This window comes from Cyanistes caeruleus, chromosome 25 (genome assembly GCF_971803275.1).
Source record: "Cyanistes caeruleus chromosome 25, bCyaCae1.hap1.1, whole genome shotgun sequence".
NCBI classification, from domain to species: Eukaryota; Metazoa; Chordata; class Aves; order Passeriformes; family Paridae; genus Cyanistes; species Cyanistes caeruleus.
In genome coordinates, this window is record NC_141725.1 from 5,151,721 (window position 1) to 5,170,367 (window position 18,647).

Consider the following 18,647-nt stretch of genomic DNA (forward strand, 5'->3'; position numbering starts at 1 on the left):
ATGAAACATTTATTAAGAATTAAATATTTCGTGTTATTGAAATTCTTCCCTGAAAAATTCTGAGTAAATTACAAATTTGTGGGCAGAACTTATTGGGAAGTTTGTGGATTTTGGCGCTGTAGATCAACCCAAATCCAGTGTAAAGGTTTTTCTTAAAATGCCTTTTTTAACAGATGAAATCTGGACTGCCAGAACGATAATAAAAGGGTGGAGTGTCCGTTTGATAAAACCCCAGATATCTGATGACTACAGGAAGCAAAGATTTGGTGATAACGGCTTTTTTCACCACCTTGCAGTTTCCACACTGAGCTTTCTCATAATTTCATTTTTTTCCCCTTTACAAAAACCCTTCCTCTTTAGCACCTCAGCCTAATAAGCAGCAAAACCGGCGTGGATTAAAATTAGAAAAGTATTATTAAAGCTTAATTGGGACTTCAGTTCTGCTGGCAGGATTTAGTGGGAGTTTTAGAGGCTGCATTACAGGGAAATCCCGTTGTGCTGAGCAGGGTTTGCTTGGACAAGGATGGAATTTCCCAGGAATTTTTCACCTGGAGCACCCAGCGCTGCTGCAGGATTTGGGATTTTGGATGTGAGGAACCTCCCAGTGCCTGTGCTGAGAGGAAGCAGAAGGAAAAAGAGGCTCCCAAAGTCGTGCTCTGGCTTCTCTCAGCAGTTGGAATTAAACAGCAAGTCAAACAAACGCTGCAGCTCCTGCTGCCATCCCAGCAGGATTGGAGCCTTCAAAGGGAGATTTCTCCCCATTCACAATCCTTGTGTTGATAAGAAAAGCAAATAAAAGCTTTAAAAGAAAGAGACCTTAACAGCGATTTAATGATTCCAGTTTAGATTTAGTGGCAGAGCTGCCACGAGCTACAAATCACCTCGTTAACCCTTTAATTAATTTAACCCATTTTTAATTATTTAAAATTTCCTTAAGGTGACAACAACTCTTCCAAAACCCAGACTTTGGGTTTAAAATTTCTTTTAATTGTTTCAAATTTCCTTAAGGTGCCAACAGCTCTCCCAACACCCAGACTTTGGGTTTAAAATTTAATTGTTTAAAATTTCCTTAAGGTGACAACAATTCTCCCAACACCCAGACTTTGGCTCCTCAAGAGAAGCCTTTTCTGTTAATAGTCCAAAATTCGTTGGAATTAAAATCTGAATTTTAAAAACTCAACACTTGGTACTCAAAGAATTGCTACAATTAATACACATTCAAATAACTGCTCGTTTCTGAACCCACTCACCCTGAAAACTGCCTGGGATTTCTTTAATTCAATGAGGGAGAAATCACAAATGAATAAAGGAAAATCCTGATAAACCAAGGAAAAGGGAATTTCTGTGTTGGCCACAATTTTATTAATTCCAGCAGCTGCCAGTGCCTCTTCACATCCCCAACCTGAAAATTAAAATCAAAAATGAGCAGACACAAAGTTCTGAGCACAGAACAAGTTCCAGGGGCAGAGGATTTAGATCCCAAACCGTTCCCACCTCAGGGATCCTCCTGGCAAATGGGAATAATCCCAGCAGAGGAATTTTGGAAAGGTTGTTCTGGAACTCCTCACAGTTTAATTATCCCATCAGCAACTCAAAGTTTGAGTGGTGCTCCAAGGCTGGAGAAATCCAGGGGAAAGTGGGGATGAATGAAGATATCCCAGATATTCCAGAGGCTGTCAGCCACCACCACCTCTGGATCCCACTGGGGGAATGAGGATAAATGAAATAAAATATCCTGCTGCTCCCAGAAATAAATGAAGGCTGGGAAGACTTTTGGACTTTTTAATCTCTATAATGCTTTTAGAGCTTGGGTGAATACTGATTGTTTTTATAATTTTATCATGTTTTGGATAATTTATTGCAAATAATTACAAATACTTCCATTATTTACATGTTACTGATAAAAACTGACCCATGCTGTTATCAGATAGTTCAATAGGTGCCTGAAGAGATGGATTTCAAGTTTGGCTTTTTATTTTAATTTCCCATGTAATTAAAAATCAATATTATGAAATCTAACAACAGCAATATTTTCACCTCAGCAGGCACCTGTAACATGTAAATAATGGAGTTTACCTTCAATGCCCTGATAAACGAGGGAAATAAATTTTATGGTGCAAAGCCACATGTTTGAAATGATCTTTTGGAGAACCTCAGAGAAAGAAAAAGGTGTGATAACAGCAAACTAAAATTCTGTGACAAAACACCCTGATCCTCTAGGAAAGGCCTTGAGACAGAGGGAGATTAAAAATATCTGGAATTGCAGCGAGGTGAGCAGGCTGCTGTCAGCTCAAGGATTAACAAGGGGGCTCTGAAATCCCAATCAACACCCTGAGAGTGACACCGCTGCTCTCTTTGGGAATTACTGTCATTATTATATTTGATTATTATTTTTTTTTGTTGAATATTTTGGGAATTATTTGGAAAATTACTTGGGAAATTGGGAATTTTTGAATTATTTGAGAATAATCAACATTTCATGACCACGAGGAAGAGGGAATGGGATCCAGAGGCAGCTCCTTCACTCTCCCCAGCCTCATTTATCAGGATAAGGAGCAGAGGAGCCTCTGCCTCTCTCTGACTGGGCTGTCACACTCAGGAAGAGGCAGATTTCTAAAGTCACCGATTTCCTGCAGTTTCCAGCCGTGCTCCAAGAGCAGCAGAGGCTCCAAAGGCGCAGCTGTTCCTCCCAGGAAGGAGGGGAAAGGAAATGAAGGCTGAAGTTGAGAGGAAAGGGATAATCCACAGTGAGAGCAGCTGCTCTGCCTGCCTCGCTTGGGACTTCAGAGATTCCAGCAGCAGCTTGGAACAAAATGTTTTGCAACGGTTTGGGGTTGTTTTTTTTTTTAAATTTTCAGGGTGTTTTTAGTGTCATAAAAGTGAAGATTTGAAGGCTGGCTCTGGACAGAGGAGTGAGGACAAGCCCAGCACAAGTTTCCCTTGTTGCCTGTGCCAATCCTTGCTGGCCTCCCAAGGATCTCGGTGTCCTGGAGCGATGGATTTTGCAGGGAATGGGACAAGCAAAGCCAAAACAGGAAGCCAAATGTCTACTAGAAACGAAGTGAAAATTACCCCAAAAAACTGCAGACATATGGGATGAACTGGACATGACCCCAGGCTCGTGGAACTGCTACATCATTGTTTACTCCTCCAGCACCACAACTGTCACTCCAGTCACTTTTAAGGATTTGTTCCATTATCCCATCGTCGTGTCAGGACACAAACACGGCTCTCAGGCCAAGCAAATGCGGCCAGGAAGAACAAAAATGCAGGAAAAGGCCAAAAAAAAGCATTTTTGTTGCTTTTTTTTTTTTTTTTTTGTTAAGGGAAGGAAGCTGTTGTAATATCTTGGAATTTAGCAGCCACAAAAGAGCAGCAGTTTTGTTTCTGCCACTGAGCCACTTCCCAAGCAACTCCTTCCTCAGGGGAAGGAGTTTGATTTTTGAATCAAGGAGTCCCTTGATTTTCAGGGATTTTCATTTTCACCCCCAATGCACAAAACCACCTCCAAAACTTTAAAACTTCACAACAAACTGAGAGGTGACACCTTCAAGGACCGGGAGCAAAGGGTTGTGCTGCTGCCTGGGATTGTCCCAGCTCAGCACAGAGCAAAGGGGAAGCAAAATCCTCCTCTTCCATCTCCTGGAATGAAACAGGAGCTCCATGGAAAAACAAACTGGGATTCAGAAAAAGGTGTTTTCATCATGAGAGTAATGAAAACTGCCAGGCACAGGGAAGGGCGCAGCGAGGCAGCTGACGTGAGGCTTTCTAAATCTGATTATTTTTAAGGTTACCTGATAGCACTGCTTCAATCCTGCACTTCCAGTGGCTTCCCAGGAAAATCCTGAGGTCTCAAAGGCTGTAACACCTGCAGGAGGCCCCTGCAGCTGCTGAAAAACCTCTCCAAAATTAAGGCAGAACTGCAAATTCTGTGCTCTGACAGAGGGGAAGGAGGTGATGGAGTAAGTTCTTATCTCCAGTCTGTGATAACCTGAGGAAGGCACTCCCACCCTTTGGATTTGGGACTAAAAACACTCATTTGTGCAGGCTGCATGTCCAGGAAGCAGAAAATTGGGAGGCAAGGATCACTTCTTCTTTGTTATCAGCAAACTTTGGGCATTTGGGTGACTTGTGGAGAACAGGAGACAAAGCAAACCCAAAAAACAACCCCGAAAAGCAGAGACACAGCACTCACTATAAAACAAGCTAAAATACAATTCTCACAGAAAAGACTGAGTTAAAAGGGACCCATCAGGGTCAATCTATAATAAATTTATTACAGAACACACTGAGTTCAAAAGGATCCCTCAGGATGAAGCTAAAATGAATTTACCACAGAACAGGCTGAGTTTGAAGGGATCCATCAGGATCAGGCCCTGGCCATGCACAGGACACCCCAAGAATCCCAACTCAGAAGTGCAATCCAAATAATCCTCTGCTAAGAGCATTACAGTCCAGTCAAATAAATTCCATTCATAAGAGCTGAGATGTTATTGATCAGCAAAGCCCGGGCAGGAATCAGCTGAGCCCTGGCCAAGCCCCAGCGCTGCACTTTTAGCACTCCAAGAGAGCCAATTATTACTCATGAGTTCATGTTTTCTTCACCTTCCTGCTGAAGAGATTATTTAAGACCTCAAATCACTTAACTGGATTGTTTTGTCCTCTTATGAGTCATCTCCAAATTCCAAGGCCCCATTAGATTCTCCTTCAGGAGCTGCAAGCAGCTCCCCAGGTTGCCTGAGCTATAAAACCGTGAGGAAACGGGGTTGTAAAAATCACCCAGGCTCGGAGCTCTCCCCCAGCTGCCTCCTCCAATTCCTGTGAAAGTGGAAAGATCTCACACCCCAACACTATTTACAACCCCCAAACAGTGCACTCAAATCCTTTTTTTTAAAAAAGAAAATAAATAGTTTTTCTTTTTTTTTCACAACAACAAATCAATTTTTTTCTTGTGAACCCAAAGAAAACGAACCAGAAAGGGGAGAGAGGAAGCAACACCATTTAATACTGTGATTGTTTTTTATTCTTTATTTCTGTTTTATTTCTTTTCTTGTCTCTGAACACTGAAAACAGAGTGAAAACTGCATTTTCCTCCCCAAAATGAATATGAATCACTGGGGGGGTTGAGGGCAAAGATTCATTAGGAACACACCTTGCAAAAATTTGAATAAACAAACAAGGCCATAATAATAAGGAATAAAACTTAATGCACAGGCTACGACTCGGTGTTTAAAAACACTTTGCTATTTCTGGTGAACAAAGGTTTACTGTTTAAAACTTCACAGTCACAACTGAGCAGCAAAAACAGGATACAGCAAACTGGAGCCTTAAAATAGTGACTATTCTTCCGAGTTGTGCTCTATCACCGGGCAGGGAGCCAAGCAAAGCTACAACAGGCACCAAACCTGATTTGAGAGCTTTGAAAAACAAACCCCAGCCCGTGGCAGCTCAGCGAGTGCCACCCTCCTTCCCTGCGAGGCTTCCAGCGAGAGGCAGGCGTGGATGCTGCTGATAATTCAATAAAAAGCAGAGGAGAGGGCTCCTGCTTGAAGCTGGTTTCTTATTTGAGATCCAGAAGGCGAAGAATTCTTTTGGTTCTATTTAGATGGAGCTCGACGCTCCCAAAATCTTGTTTATTTTTGTGCTATTAGCTAAGGATGAATTGTGTGGAGAATTAGGAGGGAAGGATGGCTTTTGATTTGTTATCAGCAAACTTTGGGCACCTGGGTGAGAACAGGAGACAAAGCAAACCCAGAAAGGAACCCCAAAAAGCAGAGACACTGCCCTACCCCACACAGCTGAGGTCCAACACAGCACTAATTACTATAAACCATCCTAAAATAAATTTACCACAGTTAAAAGGGACCTTCTTTCCTTAAAGCAAATATTCCTTCTGAGCAGGGATCTGATGGAGAATGCCAGGAAACAATCACCCAGCTTCAATAAAAAGTTCCTCAACCATCCCCATTCCTCCTATTGAAATGCCTCAGAAAAGCTGAAATAAAAGCAGAGATGCCCTCATTAAGTATGATAAAAATAGCTTTTATGTTCCATTTTTTATTTTTAGCTAAAGAATGAAAATTCAGTTATGTAACCCTATAAGTTTCGTAAATTAGGAGCCAAGCAGGGCATGTTTGCACTCTTTGGGGTTCAGGGGCACCTCACTCTGCCCTCAGAGTGGCCAAAAACTACAGAAAATTGTTTGTGGCTTGAAAATGTGGCATCAGCCAAGCCTTCAGGCATCAAAAATATCCAAAATATCATCAGAGTCCAAATTCTTCGAATGCAAAAGGCTCATTCAGCACAATCATCTCCCTGAACCAGAGGCAAATCTAATTACAAGGAGAAGGTCAATCAGACATTTGAATCTGAGCTGGCTGCTGGAAACTTGTGCAATATTTAAGGTATTAAATAAATATTAAATCAGATATTCTCCATCCCTCTTGCTGCCAGGAATACGATCTACACTGAGACTCTGCAAGGAATCAAAAAGTGAGAAGTCAGGGTATGAAACGATCAATCCCTGCCTCCCCTTCTCCCACTGAGGTTTTTTTATTCCTTTAATCCAGCTTACAGATGTTGAAATCCCACTTTGAGGCTCCAGAGCTGGAAAAATCTCCTGCACAGCTTCACGAGCTGCTCCTCCAACAGGTCTGAAGAGGCCCCATCCTGTCACTAACAACTGCTCCTCTGTCTGAGGTGGGAGCTATCACCATCTGCCTGGAAATTCATATATTTTGGGATATCAACTCCAATTCCCTCCCCTCTGAGACCTCGGCCGTCCAAGGAAAATAATATTCACATAAATAGTAATAGCTGGGTACCAAAATTAATTGAAAATTCATCTGACAGAGCTGCAGCATGCAGTTAACACATCTTACTGCTCTGGAGTGATAAGTAACCAGAGTAAAACCAGCAGTGAGCAGCTCAGCAGGGAGAGCACAGAGGAGATTTTCCCAATCATCAGGAAAAGTGATAGACCAGGCAAAGGAAGGAAAAGACACTTGGAGGAAATCTGCCTGTGAAGCAGAGACTTTCAGCCAGGGCTGTGGAATTCTTGCTGCAGCCTCAAGCTGCAGCACTTCAGCCTCCTCCACTTCATTATTTAAGAGCTGTTTCTTGTGGGTGTGTGGTGTTGTTGTTTGATTGCAAAGGATTGTTCTGGTACAAGGAGAAGAATTTTTAATTCCCGAGAAATAATTTGCAAAACAAGGTTGTTATCAACACTTGGTTACAACTTCATAATTTATAAAGTCCCAAGGAGATCAGGCCAAAACATAAAAACATAAAATGATAAAGAGGGACTGTTCAATGCTCCCTTGGCTCCACAAGCACTGCTGGAAATCCTCACGGATCCTCATTCCTGGATATCACTTCCAACAGCATGAAATGCAAATCCTTTCAAACAAATCAAAGCAACATTTGAAAGATTAACTCCAGAGATGCTGATAATAAAGACTCGATCCAGCTGCTGCCTTCAGCTCACAGAATTCCAGAATGGTTTGGGTGGGAAGGGACATTAGGGATCACCCAGAGCCACCTCCCACCATCCCAGGCTGCTCCAACCCTGTCCAACCTGGCCTTGGATGCTCCCAGGGATGAGGCACCAAAGCCTTTGGGACCACATTTGTTTAACAAAATGTGAGGAGTTGAGACCAAAAGAAAAATAAAGTGAAGCAGCAGCGAGGTCACAGCCGGTCACTGGCACAAAATGAACCCTGTTCCTAAAAAAAACCACCTGATTTTGAATTTGCTGCTTTTCACTCCCTCACCCCAAACTCTCAGGAACCCTTCAGCAACAGCTCCTCCAGCACAGCTACAAAAACACCAGCGTAGAGCTCCAGCCAGCACAACCAGGGATGGTTTTAACCCAGAAAAGATTTCTTTACTTTTTTTTTTTTTTCTCAAGATACAGCCTTACATTTGCTGAAAAGTGCCTTGAAGTCTACTTGAGTTTCAGATCCTGCATTAGGCACAAAAATACCGATGCCAGTGTGGAACAGAGCATTAGGGAGTGATCAATGCTGTCAGGGCCGTGGACCAAACTGCCCTTCCACTGCCCAAGAAAATGTTCCTCTGCAATCACAGATGGATAATGGAGAACACAGATAAGTATTTGGCCTTTAATACATTTTGGTTAAATCCTTATTGATCATTTTTGAGAGGATGTCTGTTTTTTGCCAAATTAGTGTTTGATTACCACGACAGTGAAAGTGCTCGATAACACTGGATAATTTCACAGGATCCCAGAGTGGTTTGGGTTAGAAGGACCCTAAAATCATCAAATTCCACCCTGTGCCACAGGCAGGGACACCTTCCACTATCCCACACTGCTCCAAGCCCCAGGGCTTGGACATTTCCAGGGATGGGAAATCCACAACTTATCCCAAGCAACCCGTGCCAGGGCCTCCCCACCCTCACAGGGAGGAATTTCTTACAGAAAATTCACACAGTGCAGGAAATTTGGGTTAAACTCCTCCCCAAAAGCCCCAAATTCATGGGTTTGGTTTAATCTGGTCCATCCTGCTGTAGCCACATGTGGCCACACTGACTGAACACGGTGCTGGACACAGGAGTGAAAACTCTCACTGAAATTTGCCTGGCGCTGCTGCCTCAGCAGAGTCAGGGTTTTGTTATTCCTGAAGTGCAGGAAGTGCTTCTGAACCAAAATCAATGGCATTGATAAATTGATAATAAAATGGAGAACAAAGTGTTAGTGAGAGGAGCAGGGGGTTGATGGACGGCAGATTTCAATAAATGTTGTTTCTGACAGAGTTAGAAAAATAAAAATGCAGTTTACTCAACAAAAAAAAAATTGATAAGAACTAATCTGATAGAGAAACCCAAGAACAGGTAAAAATGGTTCCCAAGCCCACGTCCTGACACAACCACAACCACACTCTGGGCTTTCCAGGCCCTGGGGTTTCCCCTCCTTTTCCTTTGTGCTGGGAGAGGAACATCTCTTTTCCTGTTCCATCTCACAGATCCTGAAGATAATTCACCCTCAGGCCACATTGCTACTAAAATCATTTTTCGATACCAGATATCCTTGAGAACTATTTTGAGGCACAGTTCCTGTGGCTGTGTTTTGTGGGGTGGTGATTTACTCATGTAGAGATCCTGTTTGTCCCTGGCCAGGACAGAGCTCAGATGAACACAGCACCAGCCCCTCCTGTCCCCGAGGGCTTTGGCATCTCTGTCACTTGTACAGTCACAGATAAAGACAGCACCACAAATTTCAATTTCTGTCTGGTAAACCAAGAGAATCAGCATCCACACCTCCCCCTCTTCAATGTAACCACAGGCTCAGCTCCCCTCTGCTGCTTGAGGGGAAAACCCCAAATCAACCCCAAAGAACAGGAAAAACCAACTGTAGCTCACCTTGAGAACAAATTCTCTTCCTAAACGAGCACCTTCTATAAATGCAAATTACCACCCAGTGCTGATGCTAAATAAAACCCAAGCGCAGCAGCCGGAGCTGAGTCCCACATGTTCACCCTGAGAATTACAACCAAACACCCAAAATGCAGCAGTTGTACAATTCAGCCTCACGTGCTCCCAGAGCCTTCCCAGCTTTGCTACATCATTAACACCCAGGGATTTGGCCACTGCACACACAGAGACTTTGTCCAGCAGCAGCTGTGCTGTGTGGGAGTGATGGGACAATCAGTAAAAAAGTCATTGTCTCCTTAAAAAAAAATAATAAAATAATTAAAAATTCCAACAAAAGCTGCCTGGGTTTGCCAGAAGAAACCTTGCCCTGCTCACTGCAGTTTCCCAGGATGGCACAGCAGAGCTCCGTGTTTACCTTGGACAGCTCAGGCAGGCTGAGGGAAGCCAAGGGTTGCACAAGAACAGAGATTCTTTGTGCCCTGGCAGGTCCCCTCTGCCTCTCACCCTGCTCATTCGCAAACATTCTTTCAAAGAATTAAACCCAGCCTGTGATGCCACAGGCCGAGGTGGCAGCAGCTGGAGCATCTCTGGGGGTTCCAAACTCCTTGCTTTGCTTGGGCTCCTGCTTCAGGATGGCCAAAAAGCTCCACAAAAGGGGAAACAGCCTCAGGTTTTCCAGGCTGGACACCAGCAGGAATTTCTGCATGGAAAGGGTGCTCAGATCCTGGAGAGTTTGGAGTCCCCAGCCCTGGAGGTGGCACTCGGTGGGGACAAGCTGGGGATGGGCTTTTCCAACCTCAGTGATCCTGGGATTCATCAGAAAATGAAATGCATCACACCAGGGGGTGAGCACAGATGAAGCACAAACCACTCATTTCTTGGTCTGGAAATGTGCAAACTCGGGGTCCAAACTTTGGGAAAGTTAATGAAGAAAAAAATACCCACCAGAGCTTGAAAAATTCACATTTGTGTTCAGAGAGAAACTCACTTTTAACCTGAGCTGCCAGCTGGAAGCAGCAATCTCTGTGCTTGGAGAGCTCAGTCCTGATTTTGATGCATTTCTTTAATATCTCCAAGACATTCAAAACCACTCTTACGTCATCGGGAATTTCTTTTGTATCACATTAATTAATAAAAACCTGCTGAAGACATCAGGAAGCACTGAAGCTCTGTATCATCATCATCATTAGTGTTTCTCATTTTTAAAAGCAGATTAGCATTCCTGATTTAACTAAGCTTTTAAATACTGTTTTGCATATTATCTACATCCAACGCTGAGCTGGGAATGTACAAAGAGACATTTTGATCTCTTCCACAGCCAACAAGAACCAGAAAACCACTGAGTGTCTCATTTTTAAGTACAAATTTTGTGGCAAGGGGATGTGTGTGGGTTTACACACACTCCATCACAAACTGTGGGGTTTCGCTTCAATTTTGTTTCAGATAAAAATCAAATCTATGCTATTACAACATATTCCACTTGACAAAATTACACTACAACAGGATTTTGTATTAAAATTAGCCAGGTTTAAAATATAAACACTGACTTTTTACTTCACATGGTTTCCAGGAACTCAACAAAAGCCACGCAGAACTTTGGATAACACCTAGAAATACACAAATAAAGGGTGATGAAATTTTGCACAATGTTTCCAAACATCACCATTAACCTGGGTTTAATTCCCTGGGTTTGTTCCAGGGCAGGCAGAGCTGGGAGACAGCACCACTGGAAGCTTTTTGGAGTTTGGGGGGGGTCTTTTTTTTCCAAGATAAAACTGCAAGGCCCATCAGAGGGAGCTCAAACACAGCTCTGGCTGAAAGCCCTCAAAATTAAGTGACTTTAAGTGAATATTTTAAAAAAAAAGCAATCCTGGATACCTGAGAAAATCTCCTACAAGAACGACTCTTAAAATGCAGGTCACAAATTGTCTTTAAAAAATCCTACATTTTAGAGCATTTTAAGAGGCACAGACTGAAGGGCTCAGCACTATCTGCACGTTCATTTTTTGGTTAATTACAATTTGAAAGGGCAGCAACAGCCTCGGATAAGTAAATAGCTGCATCAAAGCATCCCTGGGCTGAGAAATTGAGACAAGCCCTGGTAAACAAGCCCAGAAATCAGTGCAGTGCTGAAATTCCAATCCTCGGAGAAAAAAAAAAAAAAAAAAAGGAAAGGAGGAGAGCCACAAACAAAAAACAGGAGTCAATGTCACGGTGAAAAAAAATAAAATAACTCCCCCTCTCCTCTTCTCACCCACTTTGTTACTATGGGACTGGCAGAAAGCTCTGGATTATGAACACCAAGGTCCCACTCACAAGACAATTAAGCAGCTCCAGAGCTTCCATCGACCACCCACCTCCGCTCTGCGCAAGGTCTGCGCCTCCCAGCAGAGCTGAAATGCCAAAAATCCACTGTGCCAGCTGAAAAACAGGACTCTGCTGCTCCACTCAACAGGGAAACCCTTTGGAAAACAAAGTTTATTCTTTCTTGATTATTGTTTTCTTTTTTCTTCTTCTTTATTTTGGTCAGAGCAGTAAAGGAGGGGTTGGGTCGGAACTTAAAAATCCCACATGGATCCAACATCATAAATAGGTGGAAGATGACCACGACAGAAAGGAAGTTCAGAATTTCTGCCTCTGCTCTTAGCAGTAACCAACAATAAAGCAGACAAGATGGTAAACATTGCAAAAAAGACAATTACTAATAATGAAAAGGCAACAGAAATTTTGGGCTGCTTCCACCAACTGAGTAAGGCGTTTTCAAACTGACAGCAACGTGCTGCTTGCCAAATGAAAATGAGAGCAAACAGCAAAGTTGTGCTTAACCCCTTTTTGCTTTTATGCTGCATTTTAAACCCTGATGAAATCATGGAATTTGAAAGAAAAAGTCTACAAAGGAGACATTTTACTCAGCTCTCTGGTCAGTGTTTCCATCACTTCAGTACCCAGAATGCTCAGAAAAGTTATTCATCTTGGGTTCTTTCCTCAAAACCAGGTTCTTGAAAGCGTGATGGGTTTCCAAGCATAAAACCTGGGTTAGGAGCGCTTGGATTTGGGAGAAACTGAAATGGGGTTCAGGAGAAATGAATCTGGATTCTGACTTCTCTTGCAGAAGGTGAGAGCTCAATCTGTGAGTTAACTGAAGGACAACCTGTAATTGCAGATTCCAAGAACTCTCTCAGGAACACTCAGCTCTGGAGTGGCAGCAAGGACTGACCACTGAAGGCAAAATCTTGTGTGAGCCACACAAGATGATTCCAGTGACTACAAACACCTCTAAATTATCCTCACTTTGCTCCCAACTAAGTCCAGCAGGAACATCCAACATCCAGGTGAGCACGAGCAGAACTCCAGCCTCACACCTTCCCAGGCAGGTGCCTTTACTTTACATCCAACAGCACCACCAATTCAAAACAAATATTTACCCTCTCCTGACACACAGGAATAAAAGGGAACCTTTCACAGCAAATCCAACTGTGTGTTCTGTAGTTCTTGCACAGCTTCCACCACAAGCAGGCTCGTAAATTCTCTTGAAGCAGTTAGAAACAAAACACTGACACAAGCAGGTGAGACAGGAACAGAACAGCCCTGACATTCCTGAATCTGGACCAGAAAAGGCATCTCGTGCCCGGAAAGCGCATTGGATATGCCGGGAATTTCTGCTGATGGGCTTTGCAGAGACATCACCAGCCAAGGGAGGCTTTGGAAGTGCAGCAATTTGCACCTACGACAACCGGAGTGTAACGGGAACAACACCGGCGACAGCGAGTCCGGCAGCTGCCGCCCGCGGCTGCTCCGTGCCCGCAGCCCGAGCAGCGGGGGATGCCCCAGGGGGCTCTGAGGGACCCCAAGCTGCGGCTGCCCCGGGCTGGGGAACCAGGAGCCCAGCGCAGACTCCAGCGAGGAAACCTGCTCGGAGATGCGAGCAGAGCTCAGCCCCCGGCCTGGGCCGGGATGAGGAGCGGGAGAAGCCTCCAGGCGAGGCTGAAGGAAGCGGGATTCCCCTCGGAGCCGGGACTGTCCCGGGACGAGGAGCCCAGCGCGGACAGCGGGATGGAACCAGCACCCCCTCAGACCCCGGTGAAGAAAATGAGATCCCTCCAGAGCCGAGGCCTGTCCAGAGGTTATGGAACCGGGATCCCCCCTCAGAGCCGGGCCTGTCCCGGGGTGATGCAATTGGGATCTCCCCTCAGACACCGGCAAAGCATCCGGGATCCCCCTCCGGGCCGGGGCCTGTCCCGGTGTGACGAACCGGGACCCTCCTCAGCCCCCTCACAGGGGACACGGAGGTGCCCCCGCCGCAGCCCAGCCCAGCGCAGCCCCCTCCCTGCCGGGCCCGTTCCGGCCGTGCCGTGATGCCGCTGCCCCGACCCTCCGGCGGGCGGGCCTGGGGCCTCCCCCCGCGGCAGGTGTCGGTCTCCGGAGGATGCTGCGGGCCCGGTGGGCGGCGCGGGCCGGGCCCGGTGCCGCGAAACCGGGGGTGGGGGGGAACGGGGGCCGTGAGGGGGGGGCTGAGGGGGCCTCCCCCCACCGCGGGCGCCGCCCGCCCCCGCCAGGGGGCGCTGCCCGCCCCGCCCGCCGCGCGCCGCCGCTGCCCCCGGCCCGAGGGGCTCCGCGGGGGGGGCGCCGCCCCTCACACCCCCCCCCCGCCCGCCTCAGCCGGGGGCGGCGGCGCCGAGTCTCACCCGGTGCGCGCGGGTCAGGCTCAGGTCCTTCATGACCTCCTCGAAGGCCGCCGTCTCCTCCGCCTGCTTCTGGTTGTGCAGCGCGATCTTCTCGCTGAATTTCCGCGGGTTGTTCGAGGCCGCCATCTTCCCCCGTCCGCATCCCCCTCCCCGCGGCCGAGGGGGGGCGACGCGCATGCGCCGGCGCAGGGAGGGGGGGCGGCCTCAGGGCGCCTGCGCGGCGGCGGCGGCGGGGCGGGAGGGGGCGGTGAGGGGGCGGTGGTTGCGCATGCGCGGGGCCGGGCGCGCGCGGGAGGGCCGGCGGGGGCGGGGGCGCGCGCGCGTGCGCGGGGCCGGGGCTTCCCCCGGGGCGGGGGCGCGCGCGGGGCCCGGGCCCGGTCCCGGTCCTGTCCCCATGTCCTGACCCTGTCTCTGCTCTGCTCCCGGGTCCTGTCCCTGCCCCTGTTCTTGTGTCTGTCCTAATCCCGATCCCGGACCTGGTCCCTGTTCCCATTCCTGCCCCGGTTCCAGCCTCTGTCTGTTCCCATCCCTGTCCCCATCCCTGTTCCCATCCCTGTCCCCATCCCTGTCCCCATCCCTGTTCCCATCCCTGTCCCCATCCCTGTTCCCATCCCTGTTCCCAACCCTGTCCCCATCCCTGTTCCCAACCCTGTCCCCATCCCTGTCCCCATCCCTGTCCCATTCCTGTCCCCATCCCTGTCCCATTCCTGTCCCCATCCCTGTCCCCATCCCTGTCCCTGTTCCCATTCCTGTCCCAGTTCCAGCCTCTGTCTGTTCCCATCCCTGTCCCCATCCCTGTCCCTGTCCCCATCCCTGTCCCCATCCCTGTCCCGGTCCCTCCGTGGTGGCTGCTCAGTCTCCTGCTGAAAAATCAACATTAGCCATGCTCCCACCTCACTGAAATGAGGGAAACTCGGGACTTGGTTTATCAGGATTTCATGGAAAAATCACCTGTAACTGAATTAAACCACCCCGAGTTCTCCTTCACGCCTTGGTTTATTTCTTTTCAATTCCTGCAGCAGGAAAAGGAGGCTCTGGGCTCGCAGGTCTGTCCTGAAGGATGGACACAGCAGAGCTTGGGCTGTGGAGCAGAGCGGGATCACAGGAGCAGCCACATCAAGAGCCAGGATTAATTAACAACTCCCCCAGATAATGAGCAGGGGGTTGGGAACAGGGTCCTGCCTTAGCAGTGAAACTTCAAAGCACAAAAGGACCGGCTGGGCTTTCATGGCATCCTCAGGGGGTTCCTGCTCGGTTGTCACCTCCTGCTGTTGTCACCTTGTCCCCTTCTGTGTCACACTGTGCCATGGTGCCAGCCACAGCCTCGGACAGAGGGGGATCAGCACCCCAGATGAAGAGAAAGGTTGAGCCTGGGGACTAATTAACACGAGAGAATCGATTAACCGGTGGAAGGCAGAACATTAATTAATAAAGAATCCCCTAACCCGGAGCCAGGGAATTGCGATTTCTTTGTTTGCTAAAACCACTCGAAGCGCGGAGGTTTGAAACTCCTCGGGGCTGGATTTGTGTAAAACTTCTGCAGCCTGCGTGGAATCAACTCCTTCCTAAACCGGTCCCCGTGTTTAGAAAGCCCCTGAAGTGCCAAGCCCACCGAGCAGACCCCAGAGCACTCACCCCAACGCTTTTCTCAGCATTTCCCACCCAGAGCCCGCTGGTGGACGGGTGAATCCTCATTCCAGGCTCAGCATTAGCCACAAAGTCACGTCCCAGCCTCAATCCTGGCTGCCAACTTGCACTTAGCGTTTCCAGCGTGAGATACCATCTCGGGAAAGCTCATCCAGACCCTGGCAGGACCAGCCTTTCCTCCCTCACTCCTGGCAGATGTTGCTCCTTCCCCTTCCCTATTTTGCAGCGGGAATAAACACCATTTTCCCTAAAATCCCCTCTGGCTGTGTACACCAGCAGCACACGACCTGCAGGATTGGCCTGTCATGCTAAAAGCACATCAATCATCCAGATTTAACAGGGAGATACCGATTATCCACGTTGTTTGAGGAGCGAGACAATGATAAATAATTGGCGGAGCTGTCCTGGATTTCATCCCGAAGGTGCTGGTATCAAACATCTCCAGCCCCAGCTGCCACTCTGCCTCTCCCACGGCACCGCCAGATGAAGTGCCTGAGATGGAGCTTGATAAATTCCCCCCTTTTTGGATCTCCTGAGATGGGATCTCCACTCCTGGTTCCTGGGGAAGGAATGCAGATGGCCTGGGAGGCAAAGGAGAGGGGGCTGCAGCTTCCTCCCTTAAAAACCCCCCTTAATTCTCATTGTTTCCCTGTGCAGCTTTATCAGATGGAATTCCAGTGTGAACAGGGACGCTGCTTCCTGAAATCCCCGCGTTTTACCCGGGTTTGCAGCACAAGCTTCTCTCAGACACCACATTTGGGGCTGCTGGGGCATCTCAGGGCCCAGGTTTGGGGTGGGTCTGGGGGCTGCTGAGGGCAGGGAGAGCTTTCGGTGGGTGCCAGGCTTCATCCTTGCCCCAGGGAATTGTGTCCTTCCCTGGATCCTCATTTCTGTCTCCTGCCTCACCTCGAGCACATCTGGGGACTTCTCTGAGCTCCACCTCACCTGAACTGCCCCACCTGAACTGCCCCATCCCACCTGAACTGCCCCACCTGAACTGCCCCATCCCACCTGAACTGCCCCATCTGAACTGCCCCACCTCACCTGAACTGCCCCACGTCACCTGAACTGCCCCACCTCACCTGAACTGCCCCATCCCACCTGAACTGCCCCACCTGAACTGCCCCATCCCACCTGAACTGCCCCATCTGAACTGCCCCACCTCACCTGAACTGCCCCACGTCACCTGAACTGCCCCATCTGAACTGCCCCACCTCACCTGAACTGCCCCATCTGAACTGCCCCATCTGAACTGCCCCACCTCACCTGAACTGCCCCACCTGAACTGTCCCATCCCACCTGAACTGCCCCATCTGAACTGCCCCACCTCACCTGAACTGCCCCACCTGAACTGTCCCATCCCACCTGAACTGCCCCATCTGAACTGCCCCACCTCACCTGAACTGCCCCATCCCACCTGAACTGCCCCACCTCACCTGAACTGCCCCATCTCACCTGAACTGCCCCACCTCACCTGAACTGCCCCATTCCACCTGAACTGCCCCATCTGAACTGCCCCACCTCACCTGAACTGCCCCATCCCACCTGAACTGCCCCATCTCACCTGAACTGCCCCACCTGAACTGTCCCCACCTCACCTGAACTGTCCCATCCCACCTGAACTGCCCCACCTGAACTGCCCCACCTGAACTGCCCCATCCCATCTGAACTGCCCCACCTGAACTGCCCCATCCCATCTGAACTGCCCCATCCCACCTGAACTGCCCCATCTCACCTGAACTGTCCCATCTGAACTGCCCCACCTCACCTGAACTGCCCCACCTGAACTGCCCCACCTCACCTGAACTGCCCCACCTGAACTGCCCCACCTGAACTGCCCCACCTCACCAGAGCCGTGCTGGGATCCCCGGGGCAGCGGCTCCGTCTCTTTCCAAACGTGTTTGGGAAAAGATTTCGATAACTGAGACTCCGGAGCAACCAAAGGAACCCCGAGAGCCGGGGCTGCTGTGGCCACATCTGCCAAAAAACCTCTTCCTCCTCATCCTCCTCATCATCCTCCTCCTCCTCCAGGAGGAGCTGCTGGTGCTCCTGGCTGGATTTCATCCTCCAGAACCTCCCTGGCAGCCAAAACCCTTCCAGGCTGTCCCTGAGAGCTTTCCCAGGAGGGTGTGAGTGAGGGACTCCAGCACCGGGGCTGTGCTGGATCCTCAGAGGAGCCCAGGGCTCTTTTCTTTCTGCCTGCAGACACAAAGATTTTCATCTTTCACACTTCCTACTTAATGTTCCTGTTGACATTCCCATTATCCTCGGAGAAGAATATCCTCAGAGTCCCCAGTTATTCTGAACCAGGCTCCAAACCGTGCCTGGAGTAGGAAAACATTCTCTTGTTTCACTTGGAACCGGTGAAAATTTCTTTAATTTGAGATGTCCTTGTTTCCAGAGGGCAAATAAAAGCACCTGAAGCACTCTCCCCTCACACAGAAGGTTGGCTCGGCTCCCTGCACCGATATTCCCTCGTCACCCTCCCAGCTTCGCTCCTTCCCCGTTCCCTGCGAGTTCTGAAATTACAGAAAGCCAAGCAAGCAGCGACTGCTGGGAGAAATTAATTCTCATTTCCACACCTCGGATCTCTGCGCTGCTCCGGGAGGTTTTGGCAGCCGGGACGAGGGTTCTGTTCCCCGTCCCTGTTCCCAGGATCGGGGCTTGGCTTTGTTCCACACGGGATGCAGGGAGAAATCCCGGGATACAGGGAGAAATCCCGGGATACAGGGAGAAATCCTGGGATAAAGGGAGAAATCCCGGGATGCAGGGAGAAATCCTGGGACACAGGGAGCAATCCTGGGATACAGGGAGAAATCCTGGGATACAGGGAGAATTCCCAGGATCCAGGGAGCATTCCTGGGATACAGGGAGAATTACCGGGATAAAGGGAGCAATCCCAGGATCCAGGGAGCATTCCCA

The 18,647-nt window shown here is 48.6% G+C and overlaps 1 protein-coding gene and 1 long non-coding RNA gene across 14 annotated transcripts in view; both read right to left on the minus strand.

Moving 5' to 3' along the window:
• The window catches only part of CRTC1 (CREB regulated transcription coactivator 1), a 44,953-nt gene extending 30,589 nt beyond the window's left edge, over positions 1-14,364 (minus strand). For 10 of the 13 annotated variants that reach the window (XR_015279128.1, XR_015279129.1, XM_086862509.1 and 7 more), the window contains exon 1: positions 14,079-14,314. Coding sequence is in view for 10 of the 13 variants with exons in the window: in XM_086862509.1 (XP_086718635.1) it covers positions 14,079-14,255 (177 nt within the window). In the remaining 3 variants the exon portion in view is untranslated. Of the gene's footprint in view, positions 1-9,381; positions 9,510-14,078 lie in introns of those variants that run through there. The other 3 variants (XM_086862511.1, XM_086862510.1, XM_086862512.1) reach the window with 3 other exon arrangements.
• A 1,000-nt stretch (positions 14,365-15,364) lies between these two features.
• LOC147649368 (uncharacterized) lies at positions 15,365-16,676 on the minus strand. The gene is made up of 3 exons (XR_015279161.1): positions 16,632-16,676; positions 16,074-16,284; positions 15,365-15,455 (listed from the first exon to the last, which is right to left on the minus strand). It is a non-coding gene; the product is annotated as an uncharacterized LOC147649368 (long non-coding RNA).
• Between the last annotated feature and the right edge of the window lie 1,971 nt (positions 16,677-18,647).